General features: G+C 31.1%; 1 protein-coding gene across 7 annotated transcripts in view; it reads left to right on the forward strand.

Moving 5' to 3' along the window:
- Nucleotides 1-19,981, forward strand: part of LOC105218156 (EEIG family member 2) — a 151,155-nt gene extending 131,174 nt beyond the window's left edge. For 3 of the 7 annotated variants that reach the window (XM_054227907.1, XM_054227908.1, XM_054227909.1), the window contains 3 exons: nucleotides 3,258-4,619; nucleotides 13,991-14,196; nucleotides 14,262-19,981. In XM_054227907.1, the coding sequence (XP_054083882.1) occupies nucleotides 3,258-4,619; nucleotides 13,991-14,196; nucleotides 14,262-14,380 (1,687 nt within the window). In that variant the 3' untranslated portion in view covers nucleotides 14,381-19,981. Of the gene's footprint in view, nucleotides 1-3,257; nucleotides 4,620-11,065; nucleotides 11,738-13,990; nucleotides 14,197-14,261 lie in introns of all 7 variants that reach the window. The other 4 variants (XM_054227913.1, XM_054227910.1, XM_054227911.1 and 1 more) reach the window with 4 other exon arrangements.
- The last annotated feature ends 63 nt before the right edge of the window (nucleotides 19,982-20,044 follow it).

A 20,044-nucleotide genomic window follows, 5' to 3' on the forward strand; every position in this document is an offset into this window, starting at 1 on the left:
AGTTGCAATTCTTTTCTTATACAGAGCCTTACATCCACATAGAAGGTGTGTAATGGTTTCTTCCTCTTCTTCTTCTTGGCAGCTTCTGCAGTAATCTTTACAAGGTAACCCCAGCCTGCTGGCGTGTCTATGCAATTTAAATTGAATTAGATTAAAAAGGGTAATATTAAATTAAATTGAACTGAAAAAATCTGATTGAATTAAATTATATTACATTTTTTTAATGGATTTTGAATTGAATTAAATTAAATAAATTAAAATTTAATAAATTGAACTCAATTACATAATTTCTATTAAATAAAATTGAACTAAATTAAAACTGATTTGACATAAAACTAATTGAGATACAATTAAAATCAAACTTAATTTTATTATGTAACAATATCTATTCGAAACAATTGAAAGAAATCCATTCATCCGAATTACTTTTCCAATTGAGATAATTTGATTAAAATTTGAAAAAAAAAAAAATTAAATATTTAAAAATACTGCATTATCATTGAAAACGCTGTTCATACGCACATAATTGCGAAAAAAATTATTCGCGTACTCAAAACATTTTTCAATGTTAAGTTTAAGGGTACAGCGCGACAGTTTGATGTACTCTCTAAGGTGACAACATGACTCAACGCACATTATGTGCGTGTAAATATTTAAAATACACCCATATGAGTATGTATTTGAGCAGACATTGATATATTATTGCACAAGGAACCAAATGTTTGTATATAAGCGGCTGAGTAATTGAAGTGGAGTCATTGAAAGTTACTGGTTTTTTGATTTTGTAGGTTTGATATTGAATAAAAATCTTATTTTAAAGGGAAAATTCTACAAAAAAATGTTTCTGTTTTTTTTTTGTAACTCAAAGGCTCATTCTTTTCGCCATAAACCTCGCATATTATAAACCAAATATTTTGCTCAATGGTTTACTGGTTTAATTTGGCGTTTGTTTTGCTCCCAGCATTTGTCACTTGAAAGTGCACACATCAAATTGGCAACCAGTCAAATTTCTTACTCATTGAAATCGAGTCTTATATACAGACGCATATATTGAAACCCTCGGCCTTTGTATATGCAAATATTTTATACATATTTGGATTTAGCATTTGGCAATAAATTCTTTTACTCATACAATTTTTTTGTTTACTTTCCATCGTTTTCCCTGTATTTTATTTTTCAAAGATATTGAAATTGTGGTAAATGCTTCACTTTTAATTTTTTTGTAGACATAAGTATACATATGTATAGATACTTACATATGTGCAAATATCTCTTTTTTTTTTGTAAATATTCGCGAATTTTTGGGCGTCAACCGCGATGAGCTCATCTCTTTGGTACGCAGTTGCATTTATTTTTATCAGTGCTCATCGAGTTTGTTATAATTAAAACATTTGTTTTCGAAGTATTAGGGGCGCAACTTATGAATGCCACTTTGGGTCATGGACATATGAATTTTGTTGTGAATGAGTAAGCTCACATACATTCAGCGATATGGACTATACTTTTTGAAATCAACCACATTTTTTTTTTTTTTAAGTTATACTTAAACAGAAAGTTGCTCTTTGGAAATATATATACTCGGGTTTGTTTCCAGGGACCTTTTTTCTTGATTAACCCACTTTTGAAACACCTAAAATCGAATTCTTTGAAAATCATGCCTTCTGTCATCCAGGTCAACCAGCAGTGTTGAAAACAATCGCATTAGCACATTTGAGATACACTCAGGACTTAACTCCAAAAAATATTTCCACTCAAAATATTCTCAAAAATTTGAGTCAAAGAAAATTAATATTAAAAAATGAAGTTTTGCTTTAGAAAAAGAATAAACAAAAATGCTGACAAAAAATATTTCACTCAAAAAAAATTCTGCTCAAAATAATTTTCACTCAAATATTATCTTTGTTTAGAAAAGGAGCCTAACTTAAAAATAACCTAGAATATTCTTTGCTACTCAAACCTTCAGCCATGCAGGTCAACCAGATGCAGTCGGAAACAATCGCTTTAGCACATTTGAAATACACTCAGGATTTAACTCCAAAACAACTTCCACTCAAAAAAAATTATACTCAAAATATATATAAATATATTGTTGACTCAAATATTATCTTTGTTTAGAAATGGAGCTTAACTTAAAAATACATTATTTAAAAAATGCCGACGAAAATTATTTCACTCATTAAGGAATTCCACTCAAAATAATTTCACTCAAATATATTATGACTCAAATATTTTACTCAAAAGTTAAAAGTAGAAAAATATATTTTGATGAAAAACTATTTCCGTCCTAACAAATTCTGACTCAAAAATTCACTCAAAACTTGAAAGAAAAAATTCAAATTAAAAAAAATAGTTGATTGTTTTTGATAACAGAAATAGTGTTGCTGTTATATTACTTACTTCTCACCACTTTTATTTAGAATTTTATCACACGCTTCATACTCTTTTAGAATAATTTTAATGCAAAATTCATCTTCTGTAGTTTGCGAAATTCAAACGATTGGTTGGTGCTACTATTGGATTGTGGTTTTGGATTAATGCAAAATTTTGATAAAATTTTATAACAATTTTTTTAACATTTTTAATATTGTTGTAGAAATTTGTTAGCAATTATTTAACATTATAATTATTAAAAAAAAATTTTATCAATTTATTATAAAAAATTTCTTATATGGCAAAAAAGTTTATTTCGGAATTTACAGTTATTTCAATTAATTATTTAGCAAAAATATTTGTATTTGTAGTTTTTATTATTATTTTAGATTATTTTTATGCGCATAACTTTTAGCAGCAGCACTTAGCTTAGCCAATTTTAGTTTATTATTTCTTACAATTTGTTATTTTACTCTAATCAATACTTTTTTTCATTTCTTTGTATTCTATTTTTATGTTGTTTCACATAATTTTTGTAAATTAAAAATTAAAAAAAAAATTGTAAATCGAAACAATTGTTGGTATCATGGGCACCATCACCACCAACACACGCAACAACAATAACAATAATATTGTTTGGTATAAAACATGTGTGGTTGGTACACGAACACCTACCGCAACTGCAACGAACCGTAATGTAAATGTACTGTACTATACCGTTATGTAATGTAATGTAAATTTGCGAAATTATTAACTACATTGCACATGCAACAACAAAAAAAATCTATATATACCCAACGATCAACGCCGCACCATGTTTTATCTCTCTCTAACTCTGTACCACCCACCAACAAAACCACCCAAATACACACAAACACCAATCGCAGATTCAGCAAATCCGTTTCTCTACTTAATAGACTCAATCAGAAAACCGCCAACGCCATGAAGCTAAATATACCAGCATTGAACCATCATCAACAGCCAACGGAGACTATCTGCGAGTATGAATGCGAAGAGCTGCTCTTTCAAACGCCGAACTCAACCATACGCGATGAGGAGTTCCGCACGCCACTCAACGAAATGCCACCCACAGTCAATAGCTCTCTATCCATTTATGGTGAAAAGTTTACGCCCTCGCCCACATACCGCAGCGTGGCAAGCAACAGTCGCAGCGGTTCGCGTGCCTCACAAATCTACGAAAGCGGCAGCGCTAGCGGTGGTAGTGGCAGTGCCAGTGGCAGCGGTAGCGGTGAATCGGGCTCAGAAGAGACGGCGGACGACTCAGGTTTGGATGAGAATTTCCATACGCCGCGCGTTGCCAAAATCAAGTCGATGGAAAATCTCTCAATCATCGAAATGGAGTTCCATCGTGCCTCACAGGAGCTGGATCGCAATTCGCCGCGTCGCCTCAAGTTGTTGGCCGAACATGGCGGTCACATACCGAAAATACGTTCGCTTAGCAATTTATGTTTCGACGATTACAGTGAGGAGCAAGTCCGCGAAGAACTCTTGCGCATAAGGGAGCGCGCGCTGGAAGAGAAGCATCGCTTCAATTTGCAGCAACGCAAAAACTCCACCTCTTCGACGAATTCGGGCAAATTGTTTATGAAGAACAAAGTGGGTAATGCCAAGTTCATTGGCAACGATGATAGCCCACTGCCGCAACCGCAAAATCATCAGCAACCGCCCTTATTTCTGCAACGTGGCACACATTATCCCATACAGAAGATGCGTTCGATGGGCACAATACCGGATTTGGTGACGGAACGCGTCGAACCGGACCCATTTCTCACGCCGACTTCGGGTCGCAAGCCGAATTTCCCGCTGGTAACACAGTCGGCTGAGAAACCCTCACCGCCGTCGTTCGTGGCGCGCATACTCAACTACGATGTCGTGGATTCGCCGTCAACCAATAGCCATAATCAGTTGCAGCAACAGCCGCTGCAACATCACACACATGGCTCACTAACCGAGCTCTATACGCATGATCGTGTGAGTAAGCTGTTGTCGAATGATCCGGCCACTGCGCTGTCTTTCATGTCGCGTACGCCCTTCGAGCGCGCCTATCGACGCACCATGTTGAAGAGTTCAACACCAATGCGTCAGGGGCACGGCTATACACAGTACACTACCACGTTGGAGGAGCAGGAGTTGCATCAGGCAGTCGTACAACAACAGTACATGTTAGGTCATCAGGAGCCGCATCTAACGCGTCCGCATTCAACGAATGCCGCCTACGAGTTAATGAGGTTTGTAGAGTGCACACAGTTCAATCCAATTCAATCAATTTCAAACAAGCAAATTTCGACTTTCATTATATCACTGCGTCACGGATTTTACGTAGTAGTTCGTACGCGTGCCTTAGAACTTAACACTTAATAGCATCGAAAATAAGAAACATACACCATTCTCCTGCAATTTACAAAAATATCGTGCTTTTAACTTTAGAATTTTCCCCTAATTTCTTCTTCAAAGTAAAAATAAATAGTTTAGCTCAATCGATCTTACTTCCTACTTAATTCTTCTAAATCAATGTATAGGTTATAATAAAGTCGTATTCGATAATCTTTTAAAATATCTCTTTCTCTCCACAAAAAAATCGTATCTAAACAACTCAATACGTTTTCGATATATTTGATTTGTCTATCTTTCCGATTTTTTTATAGAAATTACTTAAAATGTTAAATAAAGTCGATAGAAAAATCGATAATTTTTATAAAATTTTCAAATCTATTCTATCGATAATATTTTCATATCTTAGAATATTTAATCGATATTTATAGTAAAATCATTTCGATTATTTATCGAACTAATCAACAATTTGACGAATAAAATACAAAAATATCAATCGATTTTCCGATTTAAAGACAATTCATCGAAATAATTAATATTTGAATTTCGATTTCAATATAGTATTTAAAGAATCGATTAATATTTTATCGATAATTACTCGATCAATTAACTGAATTTTATAAGCAAACAGTCCTGTAAATAATTTTTAAAATATTCCACCAATATAAGAACGTCGATTTTTTCGATAAGAGTCACTTAACTAGTTATCGATAAATATACGACGTAAAAAACATGATTATGATTTATTATTAATAAATTCTGATTTATTTTTAAATCTACCAAAGAGTTATCGATTAATATTGCCTAAAATATTATCGATTTTAAATTTAAAAAAAAAAATCCAGCAAACCCTTAAACATTATAAAAACACAGTATCAGATTAAACTACCTCGCGAAAGTCAAACATTTTTGAAAAAATATCGTATTTGAAACCGACGTCAATAGCGCTTCATTATCGCCCATCAAACATCAGTACAAAGCAGTTTAAACCTGTAGCTAATTGTGCCCTTTAAGGTTACCCCACTTTCATGCAGTTGTTATACCGAAACCGGTTTCCTCATTTGCTCGTACATAGCACATTCATACAAACAAAAATATTACCATTCGGGTTGCGGCGCATCAACTTACTACATCCAATCACTGTTTTAAACGGGAATTTTAAATCCACAATCAGTACCTAATTTGTACTTATTTAAATAATATTTATTTGCATTTGTTTTCGCTTCAACTTAACGCTTTTGCATTTACGCCATATGCCTTTTTGACTGTATTTTATGGGTTCATTTATTATTTATGGTTAGTTAATTATTTGATTACTCATCTGTTATTACAATAAGTGTATTTTTACTTTGTTGTTTTTTATAATTTTAAGGTTAAGTGCATTTTGTTGCGTTTTCGTTCGAACATTTTGCTTTGTGTTACACTTTAACTGGTTTTGGCTTAAGTTCGTTATTACTTATTATCCACTATATAACATTACCTAATTGTATTATTTTTCTTGAATACAATAAGTTGATAATTTACTTACAATTTAAAAACTTGGGAATTATATACAACTGTGCTCTTATTACTTTAAAGTATTCAGGAACTTTAAAAACACTTGTTTATGACGCAAATTTTTAAGTACACATATTGAACCATAAATCTAACAGAGTGAATAATGGTCGAATCAGCGTCAAATTTGGCTGTCAATAAAAAATTTACCAATATTTAGGCTTAGAACGTTAAAATTATGCACATTCCGCTTTATTTGCTCATGATTTCGTTCATTTTAAAAATGAACTTGTAATTCTCCACCAAACAGTTTTTGGTAAACCCAGCAACTATTCAGAATTGTAATTTATATAAAATGATTAGGTGACTTTACTTCATATTAGACTTTCAAAAGAAACCAGCCGTCAATTATTTAATTCGTGGAAAATCGTAGCGGAATATGAATTCAACTACTTAGCACCAACGATGTTCAATACTTGTTTTTTTTTTTATTAATCTAATGATTGTAATAACATAAAACAGATTTAACGATTATTTTTCGAAGTAGAAAGTAATTTCTCTACGCAAGGAAGAGAATATTTTAGTTATAAAATATTATTTTTTTATTTGAACTATAACACTTCACTGAAGCTGTGCATGGAAGTACCTCAACTGCATCATCAATTACACGCAGCGGGTTTTAGTATGAAATTGGTATTGTTTAACCACACAGTTAAGTTTGAGATCCGTGCAGCAAACAACAAAACTCAATTATAATTAATCTCTACGAACTATAGGCGACTTTAAAGCTTATGCTCAGTATCATTTTATATTACCGAGTACTTTGCTTCTCGCGTGGCATGCAACAGTTTTAATTACATTGCAATTACTTTCAACTAGAATACACTTGTATTTGTACGTGTAGAGCTGTCAACACCTTTGGCGCAACAAACTCACTCCTCATGTCACCATCGATGACAGTGACAGCGGCAGCCATGACAACTGGCTTGTACCTTGATATTATTTTATTGGTGTTGTTGTAGCAGTATATCCTTTAATTGCATTACCTTGACAGTTGGACACTTAATATTGTCATTCGATTTTTTTGCTGTCTACTTTGTTATATACTGTTATTTTTCTTCTCCTGCCGCTGTCACATGTGTTTTGCAGTTGACATGTGCAACATTGAAACTATTGCAACTAACCTTAAATATACAAATGCAGGCGTGTTAGTTAGCAGTAATTTTCAATATATATATTTTTCAGTTTTTATTTCCACTTTTTGTTGTCTTTTTTTTGTGTGGCCACCACCACCACCAGTTTCCGGTTGCGAACCATGAGCGTGCATGCCCATAAAATGTCAACAATAATTTAAATAAATTTGTTGAACTACAGTGACTTTGTTGTAAGCGTGAACAAAAAAATATTGCTCAGGCTATTTAAATGTATGTGTAACTAAATAAATTGGAGCAAGGATATGCTTCCGTTATGCTTGACGCAAGGCAATCTATGCGAGCGTGTATAACTAAAATTCATATTTATTGTGTTGCTTATGCCGTCTACTACAACTACTATTGTTGTTGTTGTTTTTTATTTTTTTATTATTCCTCAATTTTGTGCCATGACACTCGGGTGCACTTGCACTTGCTCTGCTGTCGCTGTCGTGCACAGTCTGCGTATTTCATAGCATACCAACAGGCGCAAAATGCTGCTACGCCTCAAACAATACTCGTTTGTGTTTGTTTGTTAGTATGTGTGTGTGTGTCTGCATACAGATTTGAGCTGTGCATTGTGCTTAGTTGCATTGTACCGGGTCAATGATTTTATGGCCACAAGGCGAATTTCATTCAACTAGGGTGCCTGCTTGCAACAATAGCGCGGCACATACTCATATGCAGCTGACAGACCCAGCGGGAAATCGTTGTGGGGAAAGTGACATAAAGTTATTTTACTGGTGACTACCTGTCACCTGCTCTCTCTGATTTTAACTTTCTTCGTTGGATTTTTAAATAATTTAATATTTAATTATATAAATTATTTTTCCAATTTTTTCATTCCCACTCTCTTCCATTACTATGTAATGTTATTTTTATTATTATTACATGTTATATTTCTCAACTTCGTGTCCTAATCCTTAAATATTTCATTTGAGTAACATAAGAACACACGCATATTTTCCTAAAGTTTATATGGTTATCTTTGAACTCGCTTGATTTATCGCTTCGTATGCGAAATGTCCTTTTCGTTTCTTACGGCGTTGCAACTCTGTGTCGCTTGATTTATTGCGTTGTAATCGCAAGTGAATTATTCGCAAGCACTTAAATACTTTACGTTGTCACGTTGACGTTGCGTGGCACAAAAGATTTAAGCTCTTAATTTGAGTTTATGTGTTGCTGTGGGTTATGAAAATTGAAGGAATAGTTTTTAAATTTTTAAAGAAATCAACTGGTGTTCAGTAAATTGTAGTAAGGAAAAATAGCGGAATAAAAAAAAATAAATTCACCATTTTTAAATTTAAAATTTTAATTGATTTTTTTTGTTATAAATTTTTTTTTTTTATTTTATATTTATATATAAAATTATTATTTTCTTGTGTTTAATAGTTTTTATTTATTTTTTTTTTTTGTTTAAATTTATTTTATTTTTTTCTGTTATTTTTTTATATTTTTTTTTTAATTTTTTTTTTAAAGAAGAAATAAAAAAATTGTTACATAATTTAAGTATTAAAATTTCCCAACACAAATTAATAGGCGAAATAAATTTATCTCGGTGTTTGTTTTTTTCTTAATATTTTCACTGACAAAGTGATTTTCAATACTTTCTTAAAAAAAATGTGTCTTTTTATATAAAGATTAAATTTTGTAGGAAAATCATACATTTACTATATTGACAAAAATTTTTTAAACATTTTTTTTTAATTTATATATTTATTTATTTTGTACATTTTTACCGCCTTTATTTTCAAAATTTTGTTTTGAGAAAATAGTTTTATTTTAATTAAAAAATATAATACAGTGGAACTTCTCTAACTACAATCCACAAAAAAATTTCGAGTTAGAGGGACTTCGAGTTATAGAATGTTCATTAAAACATATAAATTTTCAAAAAAGCTTTAAAATAAGATTTATACACTGTTTTATTTATTTACTTCGCAAAAATTTTAATGGATATACGTTAAAAGATATTTTCTGTAATTTTGTTTGTTGCAGTTTGCTATTGTTTGGCTCTTGGCGTATATACCCCTTGTCTTTGTTAGATGATTTATGCCATCCATAAGTGTAATATTATATTTTTTGTTCACCTCCGTACGATAAAGAGGGACTCTTTCAAAATTCGGCCTCGATAGTAAAATTTTAAATTTTGTATAATACCCTGATCAAAAAGTTCGATTTATGGAAGGAAATTTGTATGAAAGTTGCCTGCTATTGCCACTTCAAGAGTTCGAGTTATAGAAATTCGAGTTAGGGAAGGAAATTTGTATGGAATTTGGCTTCTAAACGCTATTGTCTATTCAAGTGTTTGAGTTATGGAGATCTTCGAGTTCCAAGTTCCAATGTAATATATTTTTCCATTACTTTCTAAAAAATATTTTTTTTTTTTTTTAATATATAAAGCTCAAATTTTCTAAGAAAACTCAAAGGTGTTTTAAATGGATAAAATAAATTTTTATTATTATTATTTTTTTTTTTTTTTTAATTTTTAACATTATTACTTCCAATAACTTTTTTGAAGAAATTTGTTTTATTTGAAAAAAAAATTTATTAAATGTTTTTTATTTTTTTTCTTTTTTCATTTGTTAAAAAATTTTAATATTTTCATCAACATAATATCAAAACTTTGTTCATGCCTTAATTTAAAATTTCTTTTCTTGAACAAATTATGTATGTAGGGCTTTTAAATTGATAGAATAATTTTTACGCACTGCAATCAATTAATTTATTATATAATTAAAATATTTTTTTTTTTTTAATTTTTATCGATATTATTTGCGAAAAAAATAATTTTGGTTAGAAAATGGATTTATATTAAAGAAAAAATATTTAAAAAAATTTTTATTTTTTTATATATTTTTTTAATTTTTTATTAAATAATAATAAGATTTTCATATACAAAATTTCAAAAATTTATTTATTATTAAAAAACACGCTCAATTTTATGCATAAGTTTCGAAATATAAAAATTTTTGTTTTTGTTTTTGTCCTTTTTTATAGTTAAGGATAGTTGCAATTTATTTCCTTTTTTTATTTGTCTATTGTCCTTCGTGATTTCGAAAAAAATTTAAATGTTTTTTCTATGAACAGTTATACATTTCTGCGCAAAACTTCGTTCAATACCGTTATAAATTTTTATACTTTTTTATATCTTTACATTATTTGTTGTTGTTTGTTTTTTGTTTAACTTGTGTAAAAATACTTCTTCTACACGCACTTCTATATACACACTTGCATATTTTGAGACAAATAGCTACACACATTTCAATACATCAACACATACATAGTACATATGTACATAGTAGCTATATATTTGTAAATTTTTGTTTAATTTTGTATACAAACATTCAATGGCAAATAATTATTGAAGATTCAAATTTTAAGCCTCTTTATTGCGTTGAAACCTTTACGTTACGTTACTCTGCTTATCAATGTCTATACAACAAACATACATATATATATAGTATATATATACATTACTATTACATATGAATTACTATAAATATATATGTGTGTCTCTTCTACTGTTTTTCCAACGTTATTTTGCTTACCGCTTCGCCTCCCAAACAAAAAAAAAACTAACTTGTTAAATAAATCACGTTTAATCGAAAAAAAAACAAACCGTAAATCATATATACGTCATCACGCCAACGAAACAGCACCGGTCGCAATTTCAGCGGCGTACCGCGTCGTCTACTCGACGGCAGCAATCGCCAAATCTCATCAATTGCACTGGGCGCCAACACATCGCCCTCCGCCGCAGCGGCGGCTTCCAGCTCTTCTTCGCCTTGCGGCACGCTCGGCAGCATCCATTCCACCCATTCGGCATCCTCGTCCAGCGGCAGCAGCAGCAGCGGCGCCGTCATCACCTTCCAATGTGCCGGCGCACAGGCGGGCATCGGCAGCAGCAGCGACACCGTAGACGGCATCGGCTTCAGCGATGGTGGCGTCAGCACACCCATTACCAGCAACGCCAGCCACCAGCAGCTGATTGGCTCACCAAGCAACAATGGGTTTGGTAGTGGTGCAGCGGGCGCCAGTGGCTGTGGCAGCAGTGGTGCCAATAGTCCGCGCTTGGCTAGCGGCGCGCTCACCTCCAACTCGGCGACAACCGAAGCGCTGAGCTCGTTGGCGGCCAGTCCCACGGATGCGTGCAGCATCCGCTCAAATCCCTCGGCCGCTTCGCTGCTGCTCACCACCGCAACGATGGCTGCGGCCGAAACGGCGGCGGCACAGGTGGCGGCGAACAATAATGCCGGTCTGTGCGGATCGGGCGCGACACTCTCACCACTCGCGACCACACAAATCATACGACGGCCCAGCATTACAATGTGCGTTTGCGCTGGGTGACTTGTTATTACATGCAGCATTCTTGCAAAGCTGTCTTGTACTGCATCAATTTAGTAGTTCTTTTCTTTTCGTTGTCCTCAAATGCTACACAATTTTTGGTTTCAGTAAAATAAATTGTAGCTTGTTTTCGAAAGTAGTGTCAAATATGCTCGGTTATGTATTTGGAATGTGCGCTTTTTCACTTGAACGTTTTTGAGTTTTTTGAATTATTTGCTAAAAGAATTTCACTCTGGTTTGTTAGGTTCTTGCAAGAATTTTTTGAATGTCCTTGTTTTGAATTTTTTTTTAAGTATGCTCGCATGTTTTATGATATGTCGGTATTCTGGCGCTCTTCAGCATGTGTGGTGAGCTTTGAACTTTTTTGACTGTTTATATGAGTTCCAAATTTGAGTTTAATTTAACTTTATATATTTCTAAGAATTATTCCTTCCAAATCTTTTTCTTTATGGAAGCTGATCTACAAACTTTCACTTGTAGAGCGCTAAAAGCTTTAATATGGTTTTTAAATGCATTGTTGTAAGTGGAGCTTTTAAGGTCTGTTGCAAGTTCTCTAGACCGCCACTGAACAATAAGAAGTTTGCGGTGGTATCTTGGGAAATCCTGTTATTATCGCTAACCCCAACTGGGCTTTTTGGAAGCCCTCTACCTCAAATTAAATTTTATTTATGATTTCATATTTTCTTTTTTGGTCTAAGTTTCTCCTATGTGCTACAAACCTATATAGACGCTAATTTAATAGGGAAATATCCTCTGCAAAATATGTTTACGATCTTGTTCTACCCATTTCTTTGGTAACTTTTTATTTATTGCGTGTTCCATGTTGTTCTACGACTTCAGACTACATGGATGATTTCTAAAAGTAATTTAAATGTTAAATCAAAAATGTGCTTAAAATTTTTTTGATTCAAATATCAGTTAATTAACTAAAATATTTAACTTATCTTAACAAGATTATATACTAGAAAATAGATGTGCTAAATTCTGATATTTTTTTCTTTCTCTGAAAAGCTCTTCAGCGTCATATTTTGTGCTTAAAAGCTCATAAGTTTAAATTTTTGAACCAAAAACCAAAATAGAGCGTCTAAAGTTTTTCGGCTGTATAGATTTTTATTTTGATCACTCTAACCAACAGTACCCACTTATTTATTTAGGAATTCAGAGGAAAATTTTTATATTCAGACTTAACCTCAAACTAATGTTGCACGATCTATTACGAAATGCACCTTTTCTCTATATATAACTTCATAATAGTAAAATTAATATATTTTTCTTATTTTATATTCTTCTATTCACCTATAGTGTCATTTCTTACTTTTAATTAATATTTTTTTTAACCTAACCTCAACTATAATAAGAAAACTATTATTTTTTTGACTTAATAAGCATTATTTAATAGCTAACTAGTATTTCTTTAATTAAATAAATTATTTTAAATTTTAAATATGCTCAAAACTAACCTCAAAATAATAATTTTTGTTTTTTTTTTTTAAGTATAACCTCAAACTAATATTAATAAGTGTTTTACTTTTTATATGTATGTATATAATACTCAAATCTTTTTGTAAGTACAATGTGAAAAAATGTGCTGTCCTGCATTTAATTTAATTTTTTATTTTTTTTTTGTTTTTTTGTAGAAAAAACATTTTTTCCTAGAAAAAAAAACATTTTTTCCAACACCTTACGCACCACTATCACTTATTCACCACTCACTAGCTAGCAATGCAACACCACTTCTGTCTTATCTCATGCAACAACACACACCTAGCGTCACATACATAATTTTTGTAATCATTTTTGCGTCGGTCAAATTATTTTTGTCTAGTGCAAGATCTTTTTTTTTTTTGTCTAGAAACTCTTTTTCTCGTCCAAAAACACAAAAAACAAGCACACATACACAGTTTTGTAGCTGTTTGCATAGCAAAGTAGTTGAAGTAAAGACTCCACTCGAGTTCTACCGTTATTAATATATGTTACTTTGTCTCATTTTTTTGTTAGTAATACATTTTTACATACATACTAGCTGTTAGTACAAAAAATTACAATAAACATTTCCACTAAATTGTAAACTAATTTAATCTTTATCTATTTTTATGCTCTCTTCCAACAACAACAACACAACACAAAAACGCGACTGCTACTATACAATATGTGGAACTACATTACAACAACAATTTGATTTCATACAACTAAACTCAACTCACCACTACTACGTTGGCGCGCCACATTTGCTTCAGGAACCCCAGTTCCGGGTCGTTAGTCATAAGTGAAACAGGATCTCTAGATCGTATGAAGAATGCGGCTGAGAAGCGCAAGAAGGGACCACTGGACGATGGTCCACGTGTATCGGATCGTGTCGAGGAGACGCGTGTCAATCCCGATTCGCTAATCGATGAAATACTGAAGGATACCAAATTGGATCAGTTAGCCGAATCGGCGGAGAGTGAGTAGCCATGCAAGATTATATTGTAATAGAAAGCAAGTGAATATATATTTTTTTCTTCTCAGCATCCGGCCTGCAGCTGTATATAGCACGTGATGGCACCGCCTCGTTGGGTAGTCATGAGGTGAAGGCGCGTGTGCCGACTGGCGCTTTCAAGCAGGTGGTCATGAAGAATCCAAGATAGTAGCGTAAATTGTAAGATACGTAAGCAGTAGCAGTAGCAAGCAGCAAGAAGACTACAAACTACACTTTAAACTACTAGAACAACAGCAACATATACATACACCGTCACAGGTGTGTAACGCCAAGGAAGCGTAGTGCAAAGGAATTTTGAAACCCAACCAACAACAGCAGTATAGCAACAGCATTAACTCCAACAACAACAACTACTACTACAAGCTGCAAAAGAACCCATATACATACACACACATATAAATATATGATAAATAATAATTAAAATAAAATGCAAAACTAATAATAAATATAAAATTATTTATAGCATAAATAAATATAATACATACATACATAATTTAAATGCTAAAGCTAAATTGTGACTGTAAATGTGAATTGTAAGCCAGCAAAACCAGCAACAAAAAATACAAGCAAAACAAAACAGCAAGTGTATGCGAAAGCAAGCAAAAGTAAACTAAAGAACTAGCAAACTAAACAACAACAGCAAAAAAAAAGCAAAAACAAAATTAAGCATTAAACATACATAAATACCGCATCTCAACAATCAACATACATACATACATAAATCCTAAAACTCAAGTCATTAAACCATCACTCACCTAAACCATCTACTCAACTCAAGTCATTATCACTCAGCTAAAATTCGAAGTTAGCAAACGCGCTTTTAACTTTCAAGCTGGTAACAATTTCAAGCAAGCTTTCGTGATTGTCAAGCAAATCAGACGCGTTCAATTTTAAAATATCGAAAAAATTCATAACATACATACAACATAACCACAAAACTCTCCAAATCAGCTACAATTCAAAGTCAGCGAAAGCGCTACGGCACAATACATAATACTAAGCTTTCGGCAACATTCATAAGAGTGAGTAATTTGTATATATTTTGTTGTTTTAACACACAGTAGACTCAGACATTGTGGCGCTGGTTAGGAAAAGCTTACATAAGTATATATTCGATCGGTAGGCGAGTTAAATCGTAGCAGAAAAACAGTTTTGAAATTAATTTTGTACTTCATTATATAATACATACAAGTTTTTAAGCCTAATTATGAAGTTCGGAGCTGTCAAATTTCAAAAGCTTTTGAAAGTTAACTCAAATCTGTCGAAGAATTTTGAGTAAAGTTCAAAAGCTTTCGAAAGTTAACTCAAATCTATCGAAGAATATTGAGTAAGCTTTTTGTAGGCAACGACAATAGCAGTATTTGAGCACACTGGCTGCAAAACGGCCTATGAGCTTTCATGTGAAGCTTTTTTTATATGAAAGAGGTTTCTTCTCATTGCCTGTCAAGCGACGCAAGTACTTTATAAAAATTGCAATTCATAATTCATAAAGATTAACTGCAGAGAAATGTTTGTAAAAAAGTTTTCCAAAGCTTTAAGAAATTGGTTTCACCTCACAGTCAGAGACGATTAAAATCAATTTCTTAGTTATGAAACAAAGCATTTTCTATTCGCCAGACTGTCGATTTGCTCGAACGGACCCGTAGGTCCAAAGCTCAAAGCAGTTGCTATCAGAAAGCTGCTCACAGTCACGCAACAATTTAAATCAATCTCTTAGGAAAGAAGCAAAGCAATTTTCCATTTTGTATACAGTCAGTTCTTCGGAGCACAAACGGACTTGTAAAACTCTCAACTCTACAATATTCTCCAAACACTGTTTGGTTAATATTTTTTGCCACTACTAAAACAACAAAAACTCACTATCTTTCTGTAGGAAAAAAGCGAATAATTCTATCATTCCCACAACAGCCGGTTCTCCGTACCGGAATGACTCGGATTTTATCCAACCAAGAGCTGTTAGTTCAGCAGTCTAAGCTTGCATACAGTAGTGAATACTGCTCGAGTATTTTTTTGGAAAGTATAACTGTAAATCAGAGCAGTTTAGGGAAACATTAGATTGCTAATAAATATAATAAGAATATTTTACAGAAAGAAAGTTGTCATAAAGAAGTGGCTCCGCCATTTGTACTGATCGACAATCGAAATTCATTAAATGTCTTGGAATATCATTTCTAATAGCCAGCAAAAGCTAGGCAGGCAATGAGAAAGCTCTGAGTGAAGAAAGCTGCACATAACCTCACTTTTTGTTCTAAAAATATATAAAAACTGCAAAATACTTGGGTAGCGGTTATTTTTAATATTTGCTGTGAATTTTGTGCTAAAAGTGGTAGTTTTCGTGAAGTTTTTTTAGGAAAAAAGATTTAAAAAAATTGTATAAAAAATGTTTCAAATTCTACTTTATTAAAAATGTTTAATTTTAGTTTAAACAATTAGTATACAAAATTTTATTGTTTAAAATAAATATTTTATTGTTAAAAAAATTTCAAAATCCACTCGTAAGTCAAATTTTTGCAGTGTTGCCACAGTATGCTGACACAAAATGAAACTAACAAATAAATATTTCAAAAATATCGCAAATCGGACAAGACTACACAACAAATGTGTATACACAAAAATAAATATCGCGTTGTTATTAATTAGCAAATGTTTGGCAAGCACTTAAAAATAAATAAATTAGTTAAATGAAATGCTAAATTCAAAAATTGAAATAAAAAATATTACAAAAAAAAAAAATATTAGTAACGCAACTATTTGAAAAAGAGTACAACTTACAGCTTAAAATTTAAACGTTCTTGTTCCGCATGATCGTTAGGATCAATTTGTATGCTGTTACATTAAATAGCGTCAAATTAACTTTGCATAGGCATACAAGGCATAACTGCTGCGCTTAGGGAAATTTAATAAGCAAATAATTATAATAGAATAATGCAGTAAACATAATAAGCAAAACACAAATAATTTCTTTGCGGTTTAGGGACATTAAACAACAACAACAAGTCCACTTCAGTTTTTTTTTTGTTTGTCGCCATGCGCATGTGCCATTAGTTTGCTACTCAAAACACTTTTTATACTGTTTGATTTGTAGTTTTTTGGTTATTTTTTTATTTATTTAACACTTTTTATTGTAGTTATAGTTGTTGTGCTTTTACCTTTTTGTATTAAAAATAATATTTTTTTATATTTTTTATTATACTTACATTTCATTTTTAATGCTATTTCTTAATACTTATATATTATTATTTTGTTTATATATTTGTTTTGTACTTTCTTTTTAAGGATTTGTCTTTATTTGTACTTTCTTTTCAATTCAATATACAGTCGGTCGCTTAAGTATGTATACAGCGAATTATTAAGGGCTTTCTGAAGGCATAGAAAATGTTGCTAAACATTTTTTAAAATAATTAATAAAATATTTGAAACTATTAAGCTTATTAAAGGCATACAAAATTATGCTAAACTTTACAGCCAAATTAAAAAAAAAATAACATTTAAATATTTTTGTGGTTTTCAAGCTCTCTAATATTTATTTGTATGCCTACTTTACTATCTGACTGTATTAATAATATTAAAAATTTTGTAATTTGTAACTCACAAGCTTATTAATTCTAAATTTTAACGTAAAAAATAATTTTTAACTAATTTTCAAAACCAAAAAATTAAAAAAATTCAATCTTCAATATTAAATACAGTCTGTCACTTAAGGTTTTGTACTGAAAAATTATTTTATGGCTTTTGAGCTATAAAAATTTTTGTTATATTATTTTTAACAATATCCAAATATTTTTTGTGGCTTTAAAGCTATCTAATATTTGAATGTATGCTTACTTTAGTGCCTGACTGTATCAATAGTGTATAAAATATTATAAAATTCCAATTTCCAGCTTAAGAAAGCAAATTTTGAAAGTCGAGAAATATTTTCGATCCAAAAAAAATCTAAATCTCAATTGAAGTTACAAAATTTTGAAAAGAAAAAAAAACAAAATTATAATTTCCAAAGTTATCGATAGGATTATTATGTATTCTAAAAGCTGTAGAAATTTGATTAAAAAAATCCATCGATCGGTTTTCGAGTTATATGTGTCACCAGTTCAAAATATAGTTTTGAGAGAAACGCATTTGAAGTTTCACACTTGCGTTTTGGAGTGCCCGAGCGCTCTTTGTTATTTGTCATATAACTCGAAAAGTAATTATCGGATCAACTTCAAATTTTCAGGGAACATTTTTAAGATAATTTCACTTAACGAAAATGCAAAAACAAAAAAATTGATTTTTTGAAAATCCTGACTACCCCTAACCCCTTAAGTTAATTTTTTAATTCATCTCTGTAAACTTCATATTTTTGCTTTAAATTTGTTTTATTAAGCTTTAGCGAGTTGTTTTTATAATAATTAAAAAAAATATTTAAAATACTTTACCGTTTTAACGGTATACTCCGTTATTTATGCAATATTATTTCACCTTTTCCAACAATTTCTTGCACCCACCCACCTATACAACCTTACTTACTCGCCCACAACTGTCTTTTTGTTTTTATACCAACCAAAACTCAACCCGATTATACCATACATACAGATAGTATACTTGCGCCTTCTTTTCGTATAACTACTACTGGTTCACTTGTTGCGGTTTACTTTTAACTACCTACTTCTACTAGTATATATGTATGTATATGTATTGCGTACGATTTGAACTATTTAAACAAAAGGGTATATAAACTCATATACAAATATAGATATATATATATTTACATATGTATTAATCCTGCCTAGTTCTTAAAAACAAATACAAAAAACACAAATTAAAAAAAACAAAAAAAAAATGTGCGTGTTTAACTGTGTAAATTATAATGATTGTGTTTAGTTAATATTTCTGCTCTTCGATAAAATATATAATTATAATTATAATAAAAATATAACTGCATAATTATAAATAATAATTAAAAAGCATATATAAGTAAATTGTTTGAATAAAAATTAAATTAATTAATTAATTGATGGAAAACGAAAAATACACATTATTTAGCCTAAAAAATATCAATTATAATATATTTAGTTGTTAGACGTAGTTAGCCTTTTAAAATACATACATACATAAATACATATAATAATAATTAAATATTAAATAATTATTATAATAATTAAATATAATTTAAATTACATTAATGAAATTTGAGAAATAAAAAAAAAGTTTGTGAGTAAATAAATATGTATGAAAAGTTAAATTAATAAAAGCAAATTATAAATTAAATTAACATAAATAATTTAATTAATTAATTGAATGACACTTGCAAATTTGTTTACAAATGCAACAAAAACCAAAATAATTGCATATAATAAATTTCAGCAAAAGATAATAATAATTTGTATAAAAAGCATTGTGTAAGCAAGCAAAATTTTTAAGCATACATACACACAACTAAAATTCTTTGTTGTAATATTTGCTTTAAAAACGCGCTCATTACTCACACTCCCCATCAGCCATCAGTCAAACTTAACCCATCAAACGCCTTCACTTCCAACAATTAAATTTGACTCAAAGCATTTTTCAATCCACAAATATTTCTTTTTCATTAATTAATTAATAAAACGCGCTTCAATTTTATTAAATTTATTATGTAAACTGCGTTTTTTTGCATAATTGCTATTTATTTTTTAATTAACGAATTTTACACATTCTCTTCAGTATTTTAAAGCAGTTGCTAAATGTGGTCATTTGTAGTCAATAAAAACAAAAATTATGTGAAATTTAATTGTTGTTGTTGTTCTTTGTGAGAAGCCTGAAACCTAAATAATTGAAACATAACCTAAAAGTA

Source organism: Zeugodacus cucurbitae, chromosome 3 (genome assembly GCF_028554725.1).
Source record: "Zeugodacus cucurbitae isolate PBARC_wt_2022May chromosome 3, idZeuCucr1.2, whole genome shotgun sequence".
Taxonomy (NCBI): domain Eukaryota; kingdom Metazoa; phylum Arthropoda; class Insecta; order Diptera; family Tephritidae; genus Zeugodacus; species Zeugodacus cucurbitae.